The 24547-nt window shown below is 41.3% G+C and overlaps 1 protein-coding gene across 1 annotated transcript in view; it reads right to left on the bottom strand.

Annotated features, from left to right (window-relative positions):
- Positions 1 to 6546, bottom strand: part of UCK2 (uridine-cytidine kinase 2) — a 77295-nt gene extending 70749 nt beyond the window's left edge. The window contains exon 1 of the mRNA XM_046682870.1: positions 6188 to 6546. Within this exon, the coding sequence (XP_046538826.1) occupies positions 6188 to 6286 (99 nt within the window). The 5' untranslated portion in view covers positions 6287 to 6546. The remainder of the gene's footprint in view (positions 1 to 6187) is intronic.
- Between the last annotated feature and the right edge of the window lie 18001 nt (positions 6547 to 24547).

Raw genomic sequence — 24547 nt, 5'->3', positions numbered from 1 at the left:
TGTTAAAAAGATACTTGAAAATGTTTCCACTGTTAAGCCACTTTGTTGCTAAAAACTATGTGTACACCTATAAAACTCATAAATGGAAACAAACTTGCAAAATACTCCAAATGAGGATTTTCAGTGGGTTTTGAATCCACTAGTTGAAAAACTTTAAATGGAGTACCCCGGTTTGCAAAAACAACTGATAAACAACAGGGAAGATGAAAATTTTCTAGCTGGTTTTTAACAAAAGCCACTGCATAATTGGGGGATGGGTGTATTGTGATTCAGTAAACACAGCAAATGATGAGTTTCTTGTACTTGGATCTTTTTAGGGGATAACTTTTTCAAACAGTCATTAAATCAAGATTTAAAAGACTAAACTTAGAACCAAAAATTCAGCCTTGTATTATCACCAAGACTAATATTACCAAGATTTTCCAAGATCCATGAATCATCATGTATGAAACAAGATTTTGAAAAATAAAACATTCTTTAGTCACAAACAAAAAATACTTTAGTAAAAACCAAAAGGTTTTATGCTGTTTAAAAAACTCACAATTTTAAGTGTTTATTTCATTTTTCTCATCCTTTCATAATTTCTATTTTTGTTTTATATTTATATATAGATTATACTTACATAATTCATATATATACATGCTACATTATGATAAGAGATGATCAAATGCGTTAATGATAAGTTGACTTAGTGATAAAAATGGTCTATTGGACAAGATAGCACATGCATACACACACTCACACCAAGTATAGCCTTCAACCATTTTTATTGCTGTAAAAAATTGAGTCACACATCTAAAAGACCTTAGAAATCTAGAGCAGTTCCAACAGCACCATCTCAAGCCCACTAGCAAAAAAGGTAGAGTCTTCAGCAGTGAAATTCCCAAATGCAATCTGTGTCTATCACAGAACCTCATAAAAACAAGACTCAACAAAGAAGTGATGACATCAGGCAGAAGACCTAAGCAAACGCCATGTAGTGAGCAGGGGTTAGGTGACCACAGAGTGAGCATCAGAAACCACACTTCCAAGACAAACAAGGAGTAAAGGAGGAAGCAGCTAACCACAGGCACAGCTGAGGAAAGGCAACAGCAGGAGAGGAACTACTGAGGCTGTAAGACCTGCTGTTTCTTCTTCGTTCCACTGCGCTAGGCACTGGCACAATGAACACGAGAGTTTCAGGCAGAGCAAAGAGCAAGTGGGAAGCTCCTTGGGCAGGGGGACAGCATGGGGTGCCAAGCATCGGGTGTGGCTAGAATAGAGAGAGCAAGGGGGAAAGTGGCAGGAGGTTAGCAGGGCCAGATCGGGCCAGGCCTTGATGGCCATGACAGCAATTTGGGGTGGCAGAAAGCACACAACACCAGCTCTGAGAAAAAGAACAGAAGGACCAAACCAGTTCCACAGCTCTGGGAGCACCTGATAGAAGGAGGCCATGGAATGAGTGGGCTGGCCAGATGGGGATGGCTGCTGAGGCTCCTGGAACAGGGCAATGGGAGCCAAGGAGACGTAAGTCCAGAGCACATTCCAGAACACTCCCAAAGCAGATGCTGACTCACGGTCAAGCTGAGCTGAGATGACAGCTCACATCTCTGAGGGGATTGCAATTTCCTCTCTTGGTCCATATTACTCATACAGTCAGACCAACCTCCCTAAAAATACCTATAAGGACTGCTCACTCCTTGTGGAGAGAGTTCAAAACAGGTATAGATTTAGAAAAGGGAAAATCCAAGTTCTATCACTTACTAGCAGTGCAATCTCAGGCAAGTCAAAAGTTCTCCTGACCTCATCTTCCACTGTCACCCACCAAGGGGATCACATCTGTCTGACTTCAAAGGGAAGAGAAAAGCAAATGCTTTCATGATAAACTGACTTGAGGATAAAAGTGGTTTAAGCAGCTTAGAACTATAAAATACTGACAGAGACTTTCTATCCTGTTTCCTTATATCCTGACTTCCCCCCCACCCCAAGCATTTAATCCAGTGTTCCGCACAATGACATCCACTCAACAAATATCTATTTAGTAATAAATACTAGGCTCTGAATAAGCAATATCCATGTATTACGGTTGGAGGGGCTTTTTATTTCTTGGTCATTGCAACATGAGTAACACAGTTAAATATGGTTTCAACTGTGGCTTCAAATCCTAATTCAAATAGTCTTAGAATTAAAAAATAAAAGGGTAGTTATAAATTACGGTCTGCCTAGCTCAGTACAATAAACACCAACACTTTATCAAACATTGTAACGGGCATTAAGGCACAAATAAATGAGCCACTCTTATAGAACTTTTATTACAGTGGCGGAGGCAGTCCACAATTAACCACAGTACAAGGCAAAATGTGGAAAACTCTGGGAACATTAGAGACAAAAAATGACTCTGATTAGGGAAATAGATAACAAAGTTCCCTGGAGGAAGTATTAGCAGAACTGAAGCCTTAAAAGGATTAGATAGAGGCCATTCCAAAGAGAAAACCACAAAGAAGGTTTCAGTGAAAGCAGCTCCATAGATGCGTTGGTGTGCATTTGGGTGTAGGGGAGGGGGATAAACAAAAGGGGGGAAATAAACAGTCTGGGACCACATCTGGGGGCTAAGGGGATATGCGCTGTGCTGAAATATATGACCTGTAGTCTGGGCAAAGGGGAGTCATCCAAGAAGGAGAATGACACAAGCAGAGCTCTAGCTAAAGAAGACCACTCTGAGAAGCTATTTTAAATTGGCCAAAGAAGTCACAAGGGCAATAACAGCAAAAATGAAGTGAGAGAATGGCATCTAAAGTTATGGATATAGGGGCCGGCCCCGTGGCCCAGTGGTTAAGTTCGCGCGCTCCGCTGCAGGCGGCCCAGTGTTTCGTTGGTTCGAATCCTGGGTGCCGACATGGCACTGCTCATCAAACCACACTGAGGCAGCGTCCCACATGCCACAACTAGAAGGATCCACAACGAAGAATATACAACTATGTACCAGGGGGCTTTGGGGAGAAAAAGGAAAAAATAAAATCTATAAAAAAAAATAAAGTTATGGATATATATGCAAACAAAGAAATTTAAACCGTTTTTTTTTCCCCTTCCAGGGTTAACTTCTTGCTCTCTCTAGACTTGTCCTTTAGGAGGAAATACAAGAATCTGGTTTTTAGCATAGATCAGACTAACTTTCTCGACCCACTACAAAGTTTTAAGATGAGCTTTTAACAATGATCTGCCAGGTCAGCCTAGCAAAGCTGACTGTAAAGTTCTCTAATTCATCTTCTTTTATAAAAGAAACTAACAAATGTGATATATGGAGCTGCAATCACTCTTTTTGCCTTCTACAACCGAAATAATTTAGTCTGAGATAAAATACTTGTACTCAGGGCAGCGACAACATTAAGACAAATTAGAGCCCTCAAGAGAAGCTGAAGAAGGAGTTGTTTTTTTCTTATAAAGGAGGGATGGGAGAGGGGAGAAAACTATCAAGATCTCTACTGCGGGTCCGCCAGTACAAAGCAATCCGCATTTCCGCTTCCTTTCGGGTCAAGTATCTCTGACACCATTCTGTAGCTATTCCCAAGCAGCCCCTTTCCAAGCCTAAGGTATAAACATGTTCTTCCCAAATGCCTTAGTCCATTCCTAAACAAGGCAATGGCAAGGACCGAGCAGGGCTGGTCTAGCGCTGGCTCTGCCACCAAATCTATGATCTGAATACGTTATTTCTCTCATCTATAAGCGATGAGACTAAGAGTTGAACTCCAGAGGCTCTGAGGTTCCTTCTAGCTCTAAAATTGTCATTTCTGATGATGCTCTTAGGCCCTTTGCCTTCTCCCAAATTCCCTTAACAGACACACAAACAAATACCCAGGGGGCAGAGAACCAACCTTGCTTCTAGAGCCTTCTACACCACAAGATTCAAGCTTGAGACTTCCAAAGGAGGTCCAGTTTGTTGATGCTGACCATCCTTTAAAAAAAAAAAAAAAAAAACTCCTGTCCTTGGAGTAATAACAGAATCAAGATATAATTGCAGCAAACTGACTACAATATGGAATTATTTTATTATTTTTTATTTTTTTTGGTGAGGAAGACTGGTCCTGAGCAATCGTCTATTTTATGTGGGATGCCACCACAGCGTGGCTTGACGAGTGATGCTAGGTCTGTGCCTGGAATTCAAACCTGTGAACCCTGGGCCTCCAAAGCAGAGCCCACAAACTTAACCACTATGCCACCAGGCTGCCCCAATATAGAATTTTAGAATTCCAATGCTCCTTTGGACTTTTCTTCACAAAAACAAAAAATTATAAAATAGTCTTAAACGGTGACAAAGTATTTATCAATGCCCAAAGTGTATAACATGCTTTGAAACCTACATGCAAACGGACTCGTTCTTGGGAGTTTCTATAGTCTTCCTCCTTAAGGAAAAATGGGACAGCAGAGTTAGCTACTCCCATGATGGCTCACTACCAGCTCCCACTGGACAGGTTAGGGAAGTAACTCTTGCAACTTAGATTATCAACCGAGAACAGGTGATGACTGAGGAACACACAAGAAGAACAAGAACAGGGCAATTTCACCTTTCAGGATCTCAGTTTCCACCTCTGTAATGACTAAATTACTCAGAGAATTACCAAAGTCATTTTGTTTCTAAATGCTACACTCACCTGCCAATTTTAGTCTCCGTCCCCCTAGGAGGACTGGACCTCAGTTTAATATTTGGGACCAACTATATGCCAGGCATTGTGGTAGGAGCGCTGGGAAGACAGCCAGGAACAACGAATAAAGGTCCCTTGCAACAGGAATTGCTATGGAAAGTGGGGGGTCAAGAATAATTCCAGAAGAACAGGTAAAGCTTCCTGAACGAGCCAGCATCCTGGTTTTGCTTCCAAGTACTAGTAACAGCAGTGGTAAAGAACAGGCTAAAAGTTGAAAAATGAAAAAATGCATTCAACTAGGGGGAAATGCAACATCAACTTCTGGGACCTAGGCAGATACCTAGCCCTTAGGAGCCAGGGACGAGATTAACTTAAAGAAGTTCCACGGAGCCAGCTGCCGTGCCTGGGCCCCAGGCGCCAAAGTAGTCCAGAACTGGAGGGGAAAACGTAAAACCAAAATGGAGGAGGGGCTACGGCAGAGCCGGCTCCGGAGCGAAAACCTCGTGGCTCGCTTCTCATGGCGCCAACCAGCCTTCCAGCTCCGCTCTCCCCAGTCCTGGGAGGCATCACCCCGCCTCGCCGACCCCAGCGCGCAGCACCCATCTCTCGCAGGAGCCCCTTGAGGAGCCCGTGCCCTAAATGAAGTTGGAGGTTGTTAGAACGGTAGGGGAAACAAATAGCCACATCTTAAAGGCAGTTAGGGGAGCAAAGAAACATCTGGGAGGACTCCAGCCTTCTCCACTTGCATTAAAAGCCCAGGGTAAAGCTAGGAGAGCATTTCTCTAGTCTCTCCTTGCCTTGCTCCGAGGGGAGTCATTCCCCCAGAGGGTGACCCCTTTCCGCGGATGCAAGACGGGTACGCCCCAGACATCGGAGAGCACAGAGCCAGTACAACTTTCTCATTGAAGCCGACCACGCTTCCTCTTATCACCATAAAACAGAGAAGCCCCGACTACTCTTATGTCATTGATGTCACCGCACCTATTTGGGTCTCAGGATTTTACCCGGAAACCCCTGCAATCCCCAGCTCCAGCTCAAGTCGGGCTCCCCTTCCCCGGGACGCCGCCTCGCGCGTTCTCGCAGCCCTCCGGGCTTTCCGGCTCGCTCCGCCCTCAGCGCCGGAGCTGCGCGGCCGGGCAGGCTCACCCAGGCAAGGCTGGGGGAAGGGGGTGCCTCGGGGGCTCATTGGGGACCCCGCTTAAAGCCCTCTCCGCCAACATCGCACTTACAAAACAATAAGCATCCGCTTTCTCTGCCCCTCCCCCACAGGACCCCCGCCACGAGTTACCGCCGCGGGGGAGAAAAGCGAGGGGGAGCGCGCCAGCCCTGTGATCCGTGGCCGGCGTACCCCTGGAACCTCAATGGCCCGGGTCCCTGCCCTCCCGTCCATCCCCCGCCGCGGAGCCCAGAGTCCGCACCGGGAAGACTCGGCGCTGGAGCGCGGCCAGGAGCCGAGGCGCGCGGGCCACGCGGTGGCTGCAGCAACTGACACGGCCCGCGGCCGCCGGCCACATGCGCCGCCGCCAGGCCCGGGCCGGGGAGGGGAGGGGAGCGCGGCCCCGCCGTACCTTGCCGCTGGCCGTGCCCCCACTGACGCCGATCAGGAAGGGCTCGCCGCCGTTGGGCTGCTGGTGGTTCTGCAGGGTCTGCTCGCTGTCCCCAGCCATGGCTCGCGCCGCCCCTCCTCCCGCTGTCTGTGCGAACGGACGCACGCTTTCCCGCCCGCGCCCGCGCCCGCGCCGGGCTCCCTCCGCTTCCCGCAGCCGCCGCTGGGCGCTGCCCGGCTCGAGGCTGCCGCCGCTCGCTGCGAGCCGCTCGGATCCCGGTGGTGGGGCTGGGTTTCCCAGAGCCGACGAGAGCCTTCCTCTGCCCGCAGCGGCTGGCCCGGTTTACATCCCAGGCAGAGGTCAGCGTGATGCTGCTGCTCCAATCCGGGCGGGCACCGCGCTGCTATTCGCCGAGGCGGAGGCGGCGAGGCGTCTGGCCCCAGCCTCCGCCCCTCCCGGGCCCCGCCGCCGCCCGAGGTCTCTGGGAAAGGTGTGCGCCCGACCCTCCTCCCTACCCACCCGGTTAACCCTTTTCCCGACGACCTTCGGCGGACGAGGGAAAAGAAACGAGCGTTCTGCCTTTGAATGTGGTATGCGACCACCTACTTCAAAAGGAATAAAAAGCTAGAAGGGCAGATGGAATAATAGAGGGGATGCCCCAGGTCTGAGAAGCAGAATTAGAACAAGCTTGGAAGATGAAGATGAAACAAAGAGTTAATCTCATTTACCCACTATCCAAGCTAAAAACTTGTGTTTTCCGAAAAGGAGAATTTTTTCCCCTTCCATTTGCCAGAAGAATATGTCAGCCGCTGGCTTTAAACATTTCCTCTCTTGGAAACCCCCAAACACCATCCTCCTAAACAGGCGGCTCCCTAGAGTCCTCCCTGAGAAGGGTAGTTTGAGGGGTTTATCTGAAGGGCGCCCCCCCTCCTGACATCAACGCCCTTTTGAACCACCATTTGAAATCCCAAATACTGAGGTTCCTGCGGAGTTAGTGTTTGTGGAAACATGAAAATAATATGTAATGCCATGTTGACCCATTAATACCTTTCATTGAACTGGTTTTTAAGAGACGGGCAATTAGTCACTTGGTTGGAAAGGCGGTACTTGCTGGTGACTCGGGGCAGTCTCCACCTCTGGAGCCAGATTTCTGGGTTCACGTGCAGTTCCTTGAGCAAGTGGCTTAATCTCCCTGTGCCTCAGTGTTTTCATCTGTTAAATGGGAATAATAATGGCTGTCACATCCTAGGGTTGTTATATTAAATGAATTATATTTAAAGTTCTTAGAATAGTGCCTGGCACAGTCTACACTGTATATAAGTGTTCGAAGAGAAAAGGTCCCTAAAGGGCTGAAACTGGAAAGGGAACTTTTGTTGGGGTACAGGGGAGAGAGGTAGGACTATACTAGTAATTTGTAGCCTCTGTCCTGTGAACCTAGGACTGGTATCAATGAGCTGATGGGGGTCCTACAGATATTAGCATTCTCTTTTTAAAACTTAGTAAATTACCTTAAATTCAGAAATATTTGAAAAAATTACTAAGGACAGTTAAGAGTATTAGAGAACACAAATGTTCTTTTCACTTTTGAAATAGTTCAGGTCACTATCCCAAACTAAACTCCACAGAAGCTCAGACAGGAAACAAACATGGGGAGAGTGGCTCCCTGGTACCCAGAGGCAGGCATTTAGGAGAGGTTAGCTGGAAGGAGGGTATCTTACCAAATGGCTGTGGGGGAGGTGGGTTTTAGCTGATTCATGAGTCTGCCTCTTCTCCCCCAAAATCTTTTCTCCAATAAAGAGATGTAATGGGCCTTCAAGGACTTTTGCAGAGTCTTTCATAGCCCAAGATAAGGCCTGTTGGAACTTGGAACTTGATGGATCCATGGGTAAGGGTAGCTTAGAGGAAGAAGAGGAGGTTAAAAGGACACCACATCCTCCATGAGCTTTTCCCAAATCCCCACCTTCCTTATCATTCCTATCACTTGTTTCCACTGTATTTTATTGTACAAATTTTCAAACATAAAGTTGAAAGATTTTACAGTAAACACTGATATACCCACCACTAGATTCTACAATTAATATTGTACTATGCTTACTTTATCACACTAGTCATCTACCCATCGCTCTATGCATCACATTTTTATTACAGTATTTGTTTCTCTTTGCTTTGTTAGTTTTAAGTGGCTTACTCTGAACTGGTTGATACATTTCTTGCTTTTTTTTTTTTTTAATTACTATATCCTCAGTACCTAGAACAGTTTCCGGCACATAGTAGGGTCTTTACATTTGTTTAATGAATGACAAGACACCAGGTCTCATTTCTATATTCCCAAGGCCCACTGAGCAGAATGACTGGCAAGTAGGAAGCATTCAATACATTTGTCAAATGAATGAATGAATGAACAAATGAACGAATATGGAAGAGGTAACAAAGTACCAACAAGTAAACTTCACTTTCACCATTTTGGAATGATAAGTGGTATTTGCTAGATTGTATTTATGTGACTACTACTCTTCTTTCTGCATGTTTTGTTTTCCTGGCATTCCAGGTAACTGTTTACATCTAGTCCTAGTGTGTGCATCTCTTAACTAGTTGAACTAACTTATTAACTGAGCTAACTCATTACAGTTATCTGTATCCTGTTTAATAATAATAATATTTGACCTCTGTGCATGAGTCAATATACATAAATGTGCTCAGACAGAAACAAAAGCTGTCTACATAAATCTAAGGCCTGATTAGCAAAGGATGTCCAGCTGCACTCCCTGTTTTCACTGTGCTGCTTTCCTCTCTCTTCTCTGTTCCTAGTGCTGGCTTACCCACACATAAGGAAGTTACCCACGTCCATTTAAATTAATAAGGGTATTCACAGCACTGGTCGCCTCAACAAGGACTTTTGCATCTCTGCTCTCTATAAAGCAAGGCAGGCTGTCTGTGCTATTCCCTGTGCTGTGTCATCCTCTCTTGGGAGCCTGGTCACCAAATCCCATAGCTAGGGATGTTCAAATCACGCTGGAGCCTACTGTAGCAATTACACTGCAGATTCTGAATTAAGTGATTTCCAGCTGTCCTTCCCCTCCCACTAAGAAAAAAACCAAACATTTTCACTAAAATCCAGAGTTAGAACAGATTCAAGGGAACACATTTTCTCGGTATCTGTGACCATTTTTTTAAAACATATATACAGATTTCAGTCTGATCAAGTTCTGGCCTGGTTAACATTCGGGTATGAAGTCAGCATGAGTATGCAACTGCAGCTGTAGCCAAAGAACAATTAGAGACATTGCTGTTGACAGTCATCTGTCTGCCTGCCTTCTCTCCTTAAGTTGCCATAGTTCCGAACCAGACAAAAAATGCTACATTTTGTCTCTAACTGAAAAGTTCCACCTCCAGGTGCCTCATGCACTATGGTTAATTCTCTGATTGCTTATCACGTTTCCCAACCGGAAAAAAATGTTATCACACTTCAGCATGTCTCTGAAGCATTTTTGTTCTCGGTATTGCCTTTCTAACTACCTTCTGCCTTTTATCAATCAGCAATTGCTTTGACGGATCATAAATACAGTTCTGAAAAGATGAACAGATGATATTAAAGCTACTTCATCATCTAGCTCTGTGATCTTAATCAATCACACTCTCAGATACTGTTAGGCAACACGATATAGCACAGTCTCAGACCAGCAGCATCAGCAGCATCTGGGAATGCAGATGCTCGGGCTACACCCCGGGACTAGGGGATCTGAAACTCTGTGGGTAGAGCCCAGCAGTCTGTGTGGTAAGCCCTCCAGGTGACTCTGGTGCCCACAAAAGTTTGAGAATTACTGATCTTGTGGAAAGAAGACAATGAGCTCTGTTAGAAAAGCAAGGTTTACGTCCTTGCTTTGTTATTAACTTTGTAACCCTTGACAAGTTACTTAATTTCTATAAACCTCAGTTTGTTCAACTGTTAAAAGATAGGCTTGTAGGACGATTGTGAAAATCATGGATCTATATTGGCACATAGTAGTTGTTAAATAAATATTTCCCTTCCCCTTCTATTTCTATCACAGCTCTCTGATTTATCACAGAAGTTCCACCATTTAGGGATGAGGAATTCCAAAGGCAAGAATTCCTAATCCCCAAGGACACTTTAAAGTAAAAATTAAAAGATAACATTGAAAATAGGCAAATTTATAGAGATGGAAAGTAGATTAGTGGTTGACTATGTCTAGGGAGGTTGGGGGAAATGGAGAATGCCTGCTGATGGGTCCAGGATTTCTTTTTAGGGTAAAGGAAATGTTCTAAAATTGATTGTTGTGATCGTTGCACAACTTTGAATATCATAAGAACCATTGAATTGTACAATTTAAATTGGTGAATTGTATAGTATGTGAATTATATCTCAATAAAGCTGGTTAAAAAATAAGTCTCAACCAGCAGGCTAGGAGGGGAAAGAGATTTTTTTTTTTTTTGAGGAAGATTAGCCCTGAGCTAACTGCTGCCAATCCTCTTCTTTTTGCTGAGGAAGACTGGCCCTGAGCTAACATCCATGCCCATCTTCCTCCACTTTATAGGTGGGACGCCTACCACAGCATGGCGTGCCAAGCGGTGCCATGTCCGCACCCGGAATCCGAACCGGCGAACCCTGGGCCACTGAAGTGGAACATGTGCACTTAACCACTGTACCACCAGGCAGCCCCAGGGAAAGAGATTTTTAGGAATTGGGAACAGAAATGGGCAAAGGCACAGAGAAAAGACTGAGAATTAAAAAGATAATGTCATAGGACTTCGTAGCCTATAAAACATTACACAAACACAAGTTTTTACTTTTGTTAAATTCAACATAGCGATTTTTGCAAGTACACCCTTCCCCTCAAAAGATTAATAATTATACAAGGGCCTTTAAATTTTGGTTGGCCCAACTTCAGAAATCCCATATGCCCCAAGAAGGCTTCCCAGACTTTGAAAAAGTTAACATACTTTTAACAGATTTTAGTTTTGTCAAGATTTTCTGATTTTCTCTCCCCTCCCCATACCAGGATCTATTTTCTAATGTGATTCCATGAAACTAAGGCTGAGATAAAGAGTTCAGTTGTCTTGCCCAGCCAGCTACCAGCACCTGATAAGAGCAAGCTCCCGGCATCCTTATTGCGTCCTCCTCCGCGTTCTCAGCCATTGAGCGTCAGCCTGCTCACAGACCTTATCCCAGACCCGTATCTGAGGCTTTGCTTCTTTTCCTATCTCCAGACTAAATCCTTGCTATCTACACTTTTCTGCATGACTTCCTTCACCTTCCCCAATTAGCTCCAAGGTCACCTTCTCTATACATAATCTACTTCTACGCCCTCCCTCCCCCTGGGGCTGATGCTGTGTCCATCGTATCATAATGGATGCATTATAGCTGCTGCTGTACAATGCTGGGTCTAGGATGAGACAAGGCAGACCCCCTAGGGCAGAACCTAAGGAGACTCTGATTCTCGGATGGAGCAAGTACAAGTGTTCCCTGGGCCTTAAAAAGGACCACCTCCTTACACATTTGCCCTACACGCCTTCCTTGCCTCACCCCAGTCCCAGCCTTTGTGATTGTCCACAAGAAGAGAAGCAGAGGATGGTACAGTTGATGGCATCAACCTCAGAGGAGTAGTTACATTTAGTCTGGTGGTTTGTGTTTAGATTGGTGGCCAAGGATGGCAGGTTGGATTGTCCTTGAGATGTTGGGCTGAGGTGCCAATTGGTGTTGGAGGCCAAATGAGATTAGCAGATTTAGCAGATCAGTCTTTGCTCGGGGTTCAAATAGTATGTTGTTGAAAAGTTATTTTAGCATGTTGAAGTGAACTCTCCCCAGGTCATTAGGAGAGAAAATTAGTTCAGTTCTGCTTCATAATGAAATTACCATTGTTCCTAGTGGCAAGGAGGCCTAAAGCTTCAAGAGGTGGAACCTAGTGTTTCAGAAATATTTTCAGTCAGAGACTAAAAGAACTATCAAAAGCAACAAATTCCCCAGGAAAACACGTGTGCACACACACACACAAGTAGAACTTTGAGTATAATTTTCTGAGGTGTAACGTAGCTCCAGTTATCAGCCTAGTAGCCAGAAGAGGAGGTGGGGGTGCAGGCAGCTTCAGAGGAGAGCACTTATTGCCAGCAGAGTGGAACTGTTAGCTCTTATTAGGGAATGTGGGCCATCTCTGCAAGCACAGAGTGTCTAGGGGCATGGTGGTTGCTGAAGCAATATCCTCAAAGGCATCCATCCAGATGTCTGGATCCTAGGATTTTACTACCAAGGCCCTAACATTCTCCTAACACTGCTGCCTTGGCTGACCAATGCAAATAACTATGACATTCTATGACTCTGACAATTAGGTCTTCAGCATACTGCTCAAATGTGCCTGCCCTTCCACTGCAACAGATCAGGGCCTCTTTGTAAGTTACCACAGAGCTTCTCTGACTCTCACACTTAACCATTAACTGCCTGCTAACAGTAGTGTTTCGCCACAACTTAGCAGCAACCAGCCAACTCCACTGTCTTTGTAGGGATTGGTCCCCCAAGTTTTTGAAAGGGCTGAAACATTGCACCTGCCACAGCTTTCTCTTCCACTGGGACATTTTCCCAGGTCACCACTAGTGAAATCTTTAGCAACTGAGCCACGACCTTATGCCGTGTCTCACTCCCAACCAGGTCAGCATCCTCTTCATCTGAAGGGCAGTAGGTAAGTCAGTCCCAAATCCCCATCTGACTACTTATTTTCTTGGACCATTCTTGGTATTGTTTGTGCTAATCTGGGTCCTCTAAGAAGCAGATGCCAAGATGGGATTTTATTAGGAGAAATGGCTGTGAGAGGAAATAGGGAGGGAGCTGGAAAAGCCTGAGAGAGAAAGCCTTCAGTCTGCAATACAGAGCTGACCCCGAGTGAAGGGGAGAGACAAGGAAGGTTGGGCAAAAGCATCCTAGACTACCATGCAGACTAAGAAAGGTTCAGCCAAGCCATTGGGAGTCCTCAGGTCAAAGTTGTTGACAATCATCAGAGTCTCACGTCTCCTAGGAATGGATCCACCTTAGTATTCCAACAACATACAGTCATTGGCTGGGAGTAGCCTATGTGAAGCATCGTCAGGGAACAAAGGCAGCAATTTATTTGAGAGCAGGTTAGCAGGGGCTCCTGGTCAGTTAGGTTCCTTGTAGGTGGAGGTCTTTGAGGTACTTCTCCTGGCCACCACACACCAAGAATGAAGTATTGAAATCTCCTACTAAAATTGTTGAATTATCTATTTTTCCTTTCACTTGTCACTTTTTTGCATCATGTATTTTGGAGCTGTTTTGTTAGATACATATACCTTTATGATTGGGTTGAGTTTTTTTTAATATATTGATCCTTTCTCATTATGTCTGTTTGTTTTGTTTTGTTTTGTTTTGCTTTTTTCGAGGAAGATTAGCCCTGAGCTAACTGCTGCCAATCCTCCTCTTTTCGCTGAGGAAGACTGGCCATGAGCTAACATCCGTGCCCATCTTCCTCTACTTTATATGTGGGACACCTATCACAGCATGGTGTGCCAAGCTGTGCCATGTCCACACGAGGGATCCAAACTGGCGAACCCCGGGCCCCTGAAGCGGAACCTGCGCACTTAACCGCTGCGCCACCCGGCCTACCCCCATCCTTTCTCATAATGAAATACCCCTATTTATCTCTAGGAATATTCTACGTCCTAAAGTCTATTTTGTCTAATATTAATATAGTCACTCCAGCTCTTATGGTTGGTGTTTGTGTGGTATATCATTTTCCATCTTTTAATTTTAACCTATTTGTGTCTGTGAACCTAAAGTATGTCTCTGGTTGGCAGTATATAAATGGATCTTGCTTTTTGATGCAGCCCGACACTCTACAGTAGATCTAGCAGTGCAGTAAGTCTGCTAGTAACATGTTCTCTCAGTTTTTGCTTAGCTGGTACCGTTGTTATTTCAATTTCCTTTCTAAAGAATGGTTTTGCTGGATGTAGAATTCTTGGTTGAGAGGTTGGTGTTTTTTCCCAGCTCTTTGAATATGTCATTCCACTGTCTTTCTGGCCTCCATTGTTTCTAATGAGAATATAGCTATTAATTGTATTGTTGTCCCCTTATGTATGACCAGTAATTTTCTCTTGCTGCTTTCAAGATTTTTTTCTTTGTCTCTGGCTTTCAGAAGTTTGACTAGATATGTTTAGGTGTGGTTCTCTTTTAGTTTATCCTGTTCAAGTTTCAGTGAGCTTTTGGTTCTGTAAGTTATGGTTTTTCGTTAAATTTGGGAAGTTTTCAGCCCCTATTTCTTGAAATATTTTCTTCTACTCTTTTGTTACTCCTGTCCCTTCCAGGATTCCCATTACACTTAAGTTAGAATGCTTGACTCCAAGGTTCTGTTTATTTTTCTTCAATCTTTTTTTCTCTGTTCTTTGTATTAGATAATTTCGATTAGTCTATCTTCAAATTCACTGATTATTTCTTCTGTTATTTCAGATCTGCTGTTGAGCCCATCTAGTGAATTTTTCATTTGAGTTATTGTGCTTTTCAACCCTAGAATTTTCATTTGGTTCTTTTTTATACTATTTCCTTATTTAGATTCCATTTTTGTTGACTCGTTAGCATCTCTAAAATTATTTGAACATACTTATAATAGCTGCTTTGAAGTATTGGCCTGCTAAGGCTAAAATATGGGCCCACTCAGAGTCAGTTTCTTCTGTTTTTTTTCCCTGGATATGGATCACATTTTCCTGGGGGTTTTTTTGCATGCCTAGTAGTTTTTTTTCTTTTCTTTTTTTTTTTTTTTTGAGGAAGATTAGCCCTGAGCTAACATCTGCTGCCAATCCTCTTCTTTTTGCTGAAGAAGACTGGCCCTGAGCTAACATCCATGCCCATCTTCCTCTACTTTATATGTGGGATGCCTACCACAGCATGGCTTGCCAAGTGGTGCCATGTCTGCACCCGGGATCCAAACCAGTGAACCCTAGGCCACAGAAGCAGAACATGCAAACTTAACTGCTGTGCCACTGGGCCAGCCCCGTGCCTAGTATTTTTTGATTAAAAAAGTGGATGTTTTAGGTAATATATTGTAGCAACTCTGAGTTGTTTTATATTTTACATTGCTGGTTGTTGGTTCGTTTTTATTTTTAAATAACATGCCTGGATTTAAACTGAAGAATCTGTCTCCCTGGTGTGCAGCCACTAATGTCTCTACTATTTTGTTTTTGTTTGTTAGTTTGTTGTATTTCTTTAGCCTGGTTCCCTAGGTATTGCCTCTGTGACTGCAGTCAATGGTTTGGGCAGAGGTTGTGCTCAAACCTCTTCAGCCATTTAGGCTTCCACTCTCTGCTGGTTGATATGTGTGGATTGAGGAATGCATTCAAAGTTTCAGCCACTTCTCAGGTCTCCTTTGTCCTTTGCTTTTTCCTGGGCTCTCCAAGGTCTCTTGGGTCTACTCCACCTATGCATGGTGTCCCAGTCAGCCAAGATGCTTGGGGAGCTTATCTCAGCCATTCTATGCCTCTCTCATTTCCAGGATTTCTTTGTGAAATTTCTGGCTGTTTCACCACTTGCTCTGAACCAGTACCTCATCTTCAAGCTGGCAGAGCTGCTTGAAGCATTTTCCCTCTTTGTGCCCAACTAAGTCCACCCTTCATTGCTGGCAAGGCTGTGGAGCTCTGCCCTCCACAATGAATGGAATCTGTCTCCTCTTGCAAAAGTGAAATCCTCTTGCAAAATTGAAAACTTTCCAGTGAAACAGAACATAACAAAATAAAATTCCTGGCCCTGATACTTTTACCAGTGAATTCTACCAAACATTCAAAGGAGAGTTAACACCAAGATTACACAAACTCTACCGGAAATAAGGAAAGGATGGAACCCTTCACAACTCATTTTATGAGACCAGTGTAACCTTAACACCAAAACCTAACAACATATTACAAGAATGGAAAATTAAAGGCCAGTTCCTCTAATGGGCATAAAATGTAAAACTCCTGAACAAAATTTTAACAAACCAAATCCAGCAATACGTAAGAAGGCTAATACATCACAACCAAGTTTTGTTCATTCAGAAAATGTAAGGTTAGTTTAATATTTGAAAAATCTATGCTTTAAATAATCTAGATCTGCCTCAAAAACAATGTGCAAAGAGCAGTGTGAATCTGTGATAAGAAGGAGCCGAGCCCTTCATTACCCCTCACTATGAAAAGAACTCTTTCTTGAGCACCCTAAAGTGGTGTTTCCCAAAATAAGTGCCTTGAATAGTTGTTCTGGGGGGAAATAAGATATTGGGAACAAATAAGTTTGGAAAAAACTGTGAACTACACTCTCTTCCCACTTTACCTTCTTGGAGAGAGTCACAATGTGCATTAGCACATTCCACACCCTGAGAAATACTGCAGTAAAGAAGCTTATTTAGATTTGTTTAAACCAGTGTTTTACCAAAGTTACCAAACCACAGAATCCTTTTTTCTGGTATGCCTATTACCGAGGGGCAGAACTAATGTTCTGTGGAGCTCACCCTAAGAAATGCTTCTCTATAGTACCAGGTGTCCATACAGCAAATTAACTCTTAACCAGAAAATAAACAGTATTTTGGCTTCTTGGAATAAGTCCTAAGAAACCTATTTATATTAAGAAGGATATTTACTGACTTTAACTTTCTATTAGACAGATGTCTCATGTTTAATATTCAGTTATTAGTAATTTATTATGATTGAATTCTGGCTTAAAAAATTATAGATGTTTAGTGTAAAAAAATAAAACAATGCAGAAAAATTTATATATATATAAATTTATATAAAATTTATATACAAATTTTATATTGAAAGTTAAATACAAAAGGGAAGATTAAAAAAGAAACAAACCCTCAGGAAAAGAAATCTGAAGATCGTGGAATCAATAACTTAAAACAAGAAATAGGGGCCGGCCCAGTGGCACAGTGATTAAGTGCACACGTTCCGCTTTGGTGGCCCAGGGTTTCCTGGTTGGGATCCCAGGTGTGGACGTGGCACCACTTGGCATGCCATGCTGTGGTAGGCGTCCCACATATAAAGTAGAGGAAGATGGGCATGGATGTTAGCTCAGGGCCAGTCTTCCTCAGAAAAAAACAAACAAACAAAAACAAAACAAGAAATAGAACACACCCAGGGCAGGTGGGTGATGTAGCAGTTAAGTTCGCACGCCCCTTTGGGGTCCCAGGTCTGCTGGTTTAGATCACAGGTGCGAACCTATGCACTGCTTATCAATCCATGCTGTGGCAGGCATCACATGTATAAAGCAGAGGAAGATGGGTACGGATGTTAGCTCAGGGCTAATCTTCCTTAAAAAAAAGAGAACACACCAAAAATGTGAAACAAAGGGGTAATTTATTTATTTTAGGATACACAAAACACTTACCTTTGGAATGCTCTGACAGTATCAAAAAGAGTTTCCACTATAGCGATTATGAATCAAGACATACTTACACAGGAAAATATTCATAGTCACAAAACTATTGTTTATACCAAAAAGAGTAAATGAATAAAAGACATCAGTAGTTGATAGTTATGATTGATGAGGAGGTGTATCTCATCCATAACAATCTAGGATTTGGAATGAAATGAAGATTAACAGAGGAGGGAATCCAGACAAGTGTCATCTTGTTGACACCTGAAGCATCACTGATGGTCACCAGAGCAAACAACAACCAGGTATTTATTTTCCCCTCTCCATTGATGGTGTTTCTGGGTACCAAGAGGAGTTTGAAATGACAAGAAAAGGAATTTCGTAAATAAGACCATATGAATGATCATACTGGATCAGTCTTATGGATCATTTAATTCATGACAGAATATCTGACAGGAGCATCCAGGGATATTTTGTGGAAGGGTCTCATTTTCTTCTATGCTGACAACCTCAAAGGTTCAGGTGCAGTCCCATCAATTACATTTTCTTTAACATCTCAGGCTGAAATGTCAGATGTTTTTATCCTATTCTCAGTCCTTCAAACTCTCAGATCAATTTCATTTCCCCCTGTGACCCTTCACTAGCTTTAGTGTATTTTTCTTTCCGGTTTGGACACAGAACTCCTACAATATTCCACATGTGGAATCTTATTTTCTGTTTCCTTTACAATGCCATGCCTATTGACCTCAAATTTTTGTTGGTCTTTGTGGCTGAAAAGCAAATCTGGACCAGCACGTTCAAAGAGTGAGATGATCGTCTCTGACCCTTTTTTCCTGGACTTCACTGATAGTCCATCCTTCTTTAAGTTTGATGGAAAGGGAATGAGACCAGCAAGTCAGGAGACCTGGCTCACCATCTGGTATTATCAAATCAATAATGAGCACTGTGACCATAGAAGTTATTTAAATTGTATTGGCTTCAATTTATTCGTCTATTAAATGAAGGGATTGACTTTTAGATGTTCTAAGTTCCCTCTCTGCTCTGAATTTATATAATTATAACATTGTAGCTTATATACATTGCAGCCACTTTTCTCTACATTATTATACCTCATAGGGACTTTTAGTAGTATATTTCTATTTTGGCATTTCATTTACTGGAATTGGTTAGTTTCAACTACAAATGTAAATATTTCATTTTAAAATCTCAAATCTTAAATGTAAGACACACTTCTTCATCAGTATGTAATGAACAATCTCCATGGTGCTTTTTAAAACTCCCTCCTTTTATTTCCTAGCTCTAAATCGGAACTCAATCCATTCATTCATTTATACATTCTTTCATTAAATATTAAGTTCTTATTATGTGCCAGTAAGACAGACATCATTCCTACTCTTACTGAGCTTACAATTCAGAAAGAAAGACAGGTACTCAAACAAGCCATGACAGTAAAATGTGATTCTAGAGAAAGTGCTAGGGAATACACAGCAGACATCTAACCAAGTCCGAGAGGAACTTCAGATTTAAAATAACCTTTGGGTTCGCTATCTGAAACTTTGAAAATGTAAATAAGTTACATCTGCTGTTCTCCTTTATTCAAGATGAAGTAATTAAATTAATAACATTTAGAAATTCTGCTTTCCCTAAAAAAGTAGCTACATTCAAGCACTTCTGTATCAATAACACCTTACAACCCAGGAGAATATTTTCCTTTTTTTTTTTTGAGGAAGATTAGCCCTGAGCTAACTACTGCCTATCTTCCTCTTTTTGCTGAGGAAGACTGGCCCTGAGCTGACGTCCATGCCCATCTTCCTCTATTTTATACATGGGACGCCTACCACAGCATGGCTTTTGCCAAGCGGTGCCATGTCTGCACCGAGAATCCGAACTGGTGAACCCCAGGCTGCCAAGAAGTGGAACGTGTGCACTTAACCGCTGCACCACTGGGCCGGCCCCAGGAGAATATCTTCCAAATGGCCTTGCATTTCCTAGTAGTTGGGGAACTGCTTCCTTCCTTTTATACATTAGTTGGTAAACAACCTGACGTTTTCCCCAAGTATTGTGCAAAAGTGGCCTGACATAGGTGAAATGAATCAAATCCAATATAATTTATCCGTTGTTCACAGAAATGTTTCGGCCGTATTCTACACGGAATGCCCCAGAAATCAGTGTAATGCATTCTCTACAAATGGACATAATGGCCAACACAGACAATAGTCTTTTGTGTATTTGAGAGAGTAAGGCTTCACTGTTGTTGTTATTGTTAAATTTTTTTAATCTTAAATTTAATGGTTTTGACTTTTATTATTCTCCATTATTTAAGTAATATAGAATTATAGACAAATTAGGAATTTTTTTTAAAGATTTTATTTTTTCCTCTTTCTCCCCAAAGCCCCCCGGTACATAGTTGTGTATTCTTCGTTGTGGGTCCTTCTAGTTGTGGCATGTGGGGCACCGCCTCAGTGTGGTTCAATGAGCAGTGCCATGTCCGCGCCCAGGATTCGAACCGACGAAACACTGGGCCGCCTGCAATGGAGCATGCAAACTTAACCACTCGACCACGGGGCCGGCCCCAGGAATTCTTAAGTGAGTGAAAAGAAAACAATCACCTTGAAAGTCCCAGTCAGAGATAACTACCATTAATAGTTGAGTGTATAAAGTCCTAGATGATTTTTCCCTTCCCTTTCTCTTATTTCTTTAATGGACTTCAACTATACAGATTTGAAATGATCGTAACCCTTATTTTGTAACACATTCTCATCATTAACCCTCTTTATTATTTATTTAGTAAGCTAATAAACATCTGCCACCCTATGCTAGATCTAGAATATTGATAATAAATTATGTTATTGTCAATATTCTAGATTTTTTTATACATAATATATATATAACTTTTTTAAAAGTGGTCCATTTTAGCCAAAATTTCATTAGCCAAGTCCCCACAGTTAGGAGATTGCACTAAGAAGCAAAGATTGTCCCTACACACACTTAGCAATGAACCAATATAGTCACATGATATATTGTGAACTTTCAATGCAAGCAATATATATTTATATTATTTTAAATACTGAACAATATTCCATTGCATAAATTTGTTATAATTTATTTAACCAGTCCTCTTTTTTAACATTTAGATATTTTGCTTTTTTAATTAGGTAAGAATATGAAAACATCCTTAAATATGCTTCTTGGCCCATCTGTCTTATTATTTCCTCCTGTTGGATCAAAGGATATGCACATTTTTAAGGCCTTTGATGCATTCTGCTAAATTGCTTTTAAAGCTTAAGCCAATTTAGGCTCCAGTGGCCTCACTACGGGGACAGAAGTTCCTGATGCCAGAAGACCTCAGGCAGCTGGAAGTTGGCGGAGTAAATACAACAGTCAGACCCGAGGGTGGGCAGGGTACTGACAGAGTCAGCTATGTGTTAGGAAAAAGTCATACAAGTCATTTAATTTGGGATGTTTCAGCATATTTTTAGGTTATATGTGCAAGAGTAACAGTAAAACCTGTGATAGAATAAAAAGTCACAGAAACGAAACTTAGTGTGGCCAGGGGTGCAAGTTTCTATCAGAAAAACCAGATTATATGAGGAGTTTGGAAATCATTTATAAAAACAAAAAATTTAACTGTTAATCCTAACCAATTTTTATGTATCTGTAACCCTTAGGCCAACTTGAATGTGTAATATTTAAGCTTTCAGGTAGATGGAGACCTAGAAAAAATATTTTTAAACTCTTATTTGTATATGCTTCTATATATGAGTGTAACAAACTCATTTAAATACTTTTCAAATCCAAATTTAGTAATATTCCAACATCATTCCTGTCCTCCTGCTTACTAGTTATTTTAGGTGTCATAAGTGGTAAAAAAATTGTAAAATAAGATTTATATATATATAAATCTTATATATATAATTTATATATATGTAAATTGAATAGGTAATATATGTACAAGGTAAAAAACTTAAGCAATAGTAAAGAGTATAAGTAAAAAAAGTAAATCTTGGAGCTGGCCCCGTGGCCGAGTGGTTAAGTTCTCGCGCTCTGCTGCAGGCGGCCCAGTGTTTCGGTGGTTCAAATCCTGGGTGCGGACACGGCACTGCTCATTGAACCACGCTGAGGCAGCGTCCCACATGCCACAACTAGAAGGACCCACAACAAAGAATACACAACTATGTACTGGGGGGCTTTGGGGAGAGCAAGGAAAAAATAAAATCTTAAAAAAAAAAAAAGTAAACAGAATTCGAAATACAATGTACATCCGAAAAAAAAAAAAAAGTAAATCTTTACCATATGTATTCCCAGCATTACTACCCAAAGGCAATCACTCTTACTGGTTTCTCATGTATCCTTAAGATAGTCTGTGGCATTTAAGAAACCCAGTACACACGCACACCCACAAATATATACATGAGTATGTGTATGTGTGTATTCTCCCTCCAGTCAAAAAGAAAAAAAGTAGAATATGCTACACACTGTTGTGCATTTTGGTTTTATCATTATACCTTAGAGAACATTCCATATCAGTACAGAGGTATTAAAAACAAAAATTTTTTTTAATTAAAGGCTCAAAACAAAATAGTTTCAAGGCCTAGAAGAAATTACTTTTGAAGAAGGCTAAGGAGATATTCTGAGATATGTTATTGTAACAAGAAAAAGATGAGGGAGATAGCCATTCATTCATTCCTTCATTTACTCATTCAACATGTTTTGAATGTTTACCATGTATGAGGCACTTATTGGGTATTAGGAGTATAAAGATGAATTAGAAACCATTTCTACCTTCTAGGAGTCACAGACTATTAGGAAATACACTCACATAAACAATTCAGCAATGGTAATACTGCGTGATGTGATATTATGGTATATGGTGGCAACAAAAAGGATTAAGTAATCAACTTAACCTGTGCCAGGTACAAATGCTAAGTACTTCATGAGCATTATCTTATATAATACTCACTGCAACCCTATTTAATGCCTGTAGGGGGTCCTTATTAGTCACAACTTCATTAGCTAAGTCCCCACAGTTAAGAGATTACACTAAGAAGCAAACGTTGCCCTACCATATATTTACCAATGAAACAGTCATTTATAAAATTAGTCATCAAACATCCCTCTTCACTTAACATACCTTTCTGTTCCCATTCGTCCATTTGCAAGTTCATTCCAAGCTGTTTGCAAAGTGAAATTGCAAATCTCTTGCAAAAGATGTAGGGCTTCCATAAAGTCACAGGAAGTAATAGTGGAGAACTGCTCGAATAACAAGCAAGGCCACTGAGAAAAATAAGGATGTTGTGGAAGTAGACAAGTTAATAATTAAAGAAGGGAGAATCAACAAGAGTAGTAATATAAACTGACATTTCACAAGAAAATGATTTCAATGGAAAAGAATTCAAAAGTAAAACATTTTTCTGTTTTATGTAAGCTTCATGGTAACCAAAGGCAAAATCTATAGTAGATACACAAAAGATAACAACAAAGGAATCTAAGCACAGCCCTACAGAAAATCGTTAAATCACAAAGGAAGAGACCAAGAGAAGATGAAGGAATAAAGGAGCTACAAAATAGCCGGTAATAATTAACACAATGTCAATAGTAACTACATACCTATCAATAATTACTTTAAATGCAAATGGACTAAATTCTCTAATCAAGAGACATAGTCTCCAAAAGGATTTAAAAAACCCAGCAAAACAACTGTATGCTGACTACAAGAGACTTACTTCAGCTCTAAGGACACACACAGACTGAAAGTGAAGGGATGGAAAAAGGTATTCTATGCAAATGGAAACCAAAAGAAAGCAGGAATAGTCATACTTAAATCAGATAAAATAGACTTTAAGCCAAAGACGGTAATAAGAAACAAAAAAAGTCACTATACAATGATAAAGGGGTCAATCCAAAAAGATGATATAACATTTGTATTTATGCACCCAACATAGGAGCACCTAAATATATAAAGCAAATATTAACAGACCTGAAGGGAGATATAGCAATACAGTAATAGTAGGGGACTTCAATAACCCATTTTCAATGATGGATAGAAAATCCAGACATAAAATCAATAAGGAAACATTGCACTTAAACTACATGTTAGACCAGATGGATTTAACAGACATTTACAGAACATTCCATCCAACAGCAGCAGAATAGGCATTCTTATTAAGTGCACACGCAGTATTCTCCAGGATAGATCATACATTAGACCACAAAACATGCCAGAATAAATTTAAGAAGAACAAAGACACTAATTTGAGAAGATATATGCACCATAGTGTTCATTGCAGCATTATTTACAATAGCCAAGATTGGAAGCAACCTAAGTGTCCATTGATAGATGAATGGATAAAGAAGATGTGGCATATATATAGAGAGAGATATACTCAATGGAATATTACTCAGCCATAAAAAAAGAATGAAATCCTGCCATTTGCAACAACATGGATGAACCTAGAGGGTATTATGCTAAGTGAATTAAGACAGATAGAGAAAACAAATATCATATGATTTCACTCATATGTGGATTCTAAAAAACAAAACAAATAAACAAACATAATAAAACAGAAACAAACTCATAGATATAGAGAACAAACTACTAGTTGTCAGAGGGGATGAGGGGGTAAGAGGTAAAATAGGTGAAAGGGATCAAGAGATAAAAACTTCCATTTATAAAATAAATAATTCATGGAAATATGTACAGCATAGGAAATATAGACAATAATATTGTAATAATGCGTGGTGACAGATGGTAACTAGACCAAGCACAGGGATCATTTCATTGTATACAAAAATATCAAATCACTGTGTTGTACACCTGAAACTAATTTAATATTGTATGCAAATTATACTTTAATAAAAAACAAAAAAGTTATAAATAATGTCAGAAAATAAATTTAGAAAGATTAAAATTATAACAAGCATCTTTTCTGACCACCAGGGTATGATACTAGAAAAGTTACAAGAAGAAAACTGGAAAATTTACAAATATGTGGAGATTAAACAACATGCTACCGAACAACCAA

The sequence above is a fragment of the Equus quagga genome, chromosome 13, assembly GCF_021613505.1.
Source record: "Equus quagga isolate Etosha38 chromosome 13, UCLA_HA_Equagga_1.0, whole genome shotgun sequence".
In the NCBI taxonomy this organism is placed as follows: Eukaryota; Metazoa; Chordata; class Mammalia; order Perissodactyla; family Equidae; genus Equus; species Equus quagga.
This window is presented reverse-complemented; position numbering and strand designations above follow the sequence as displayed.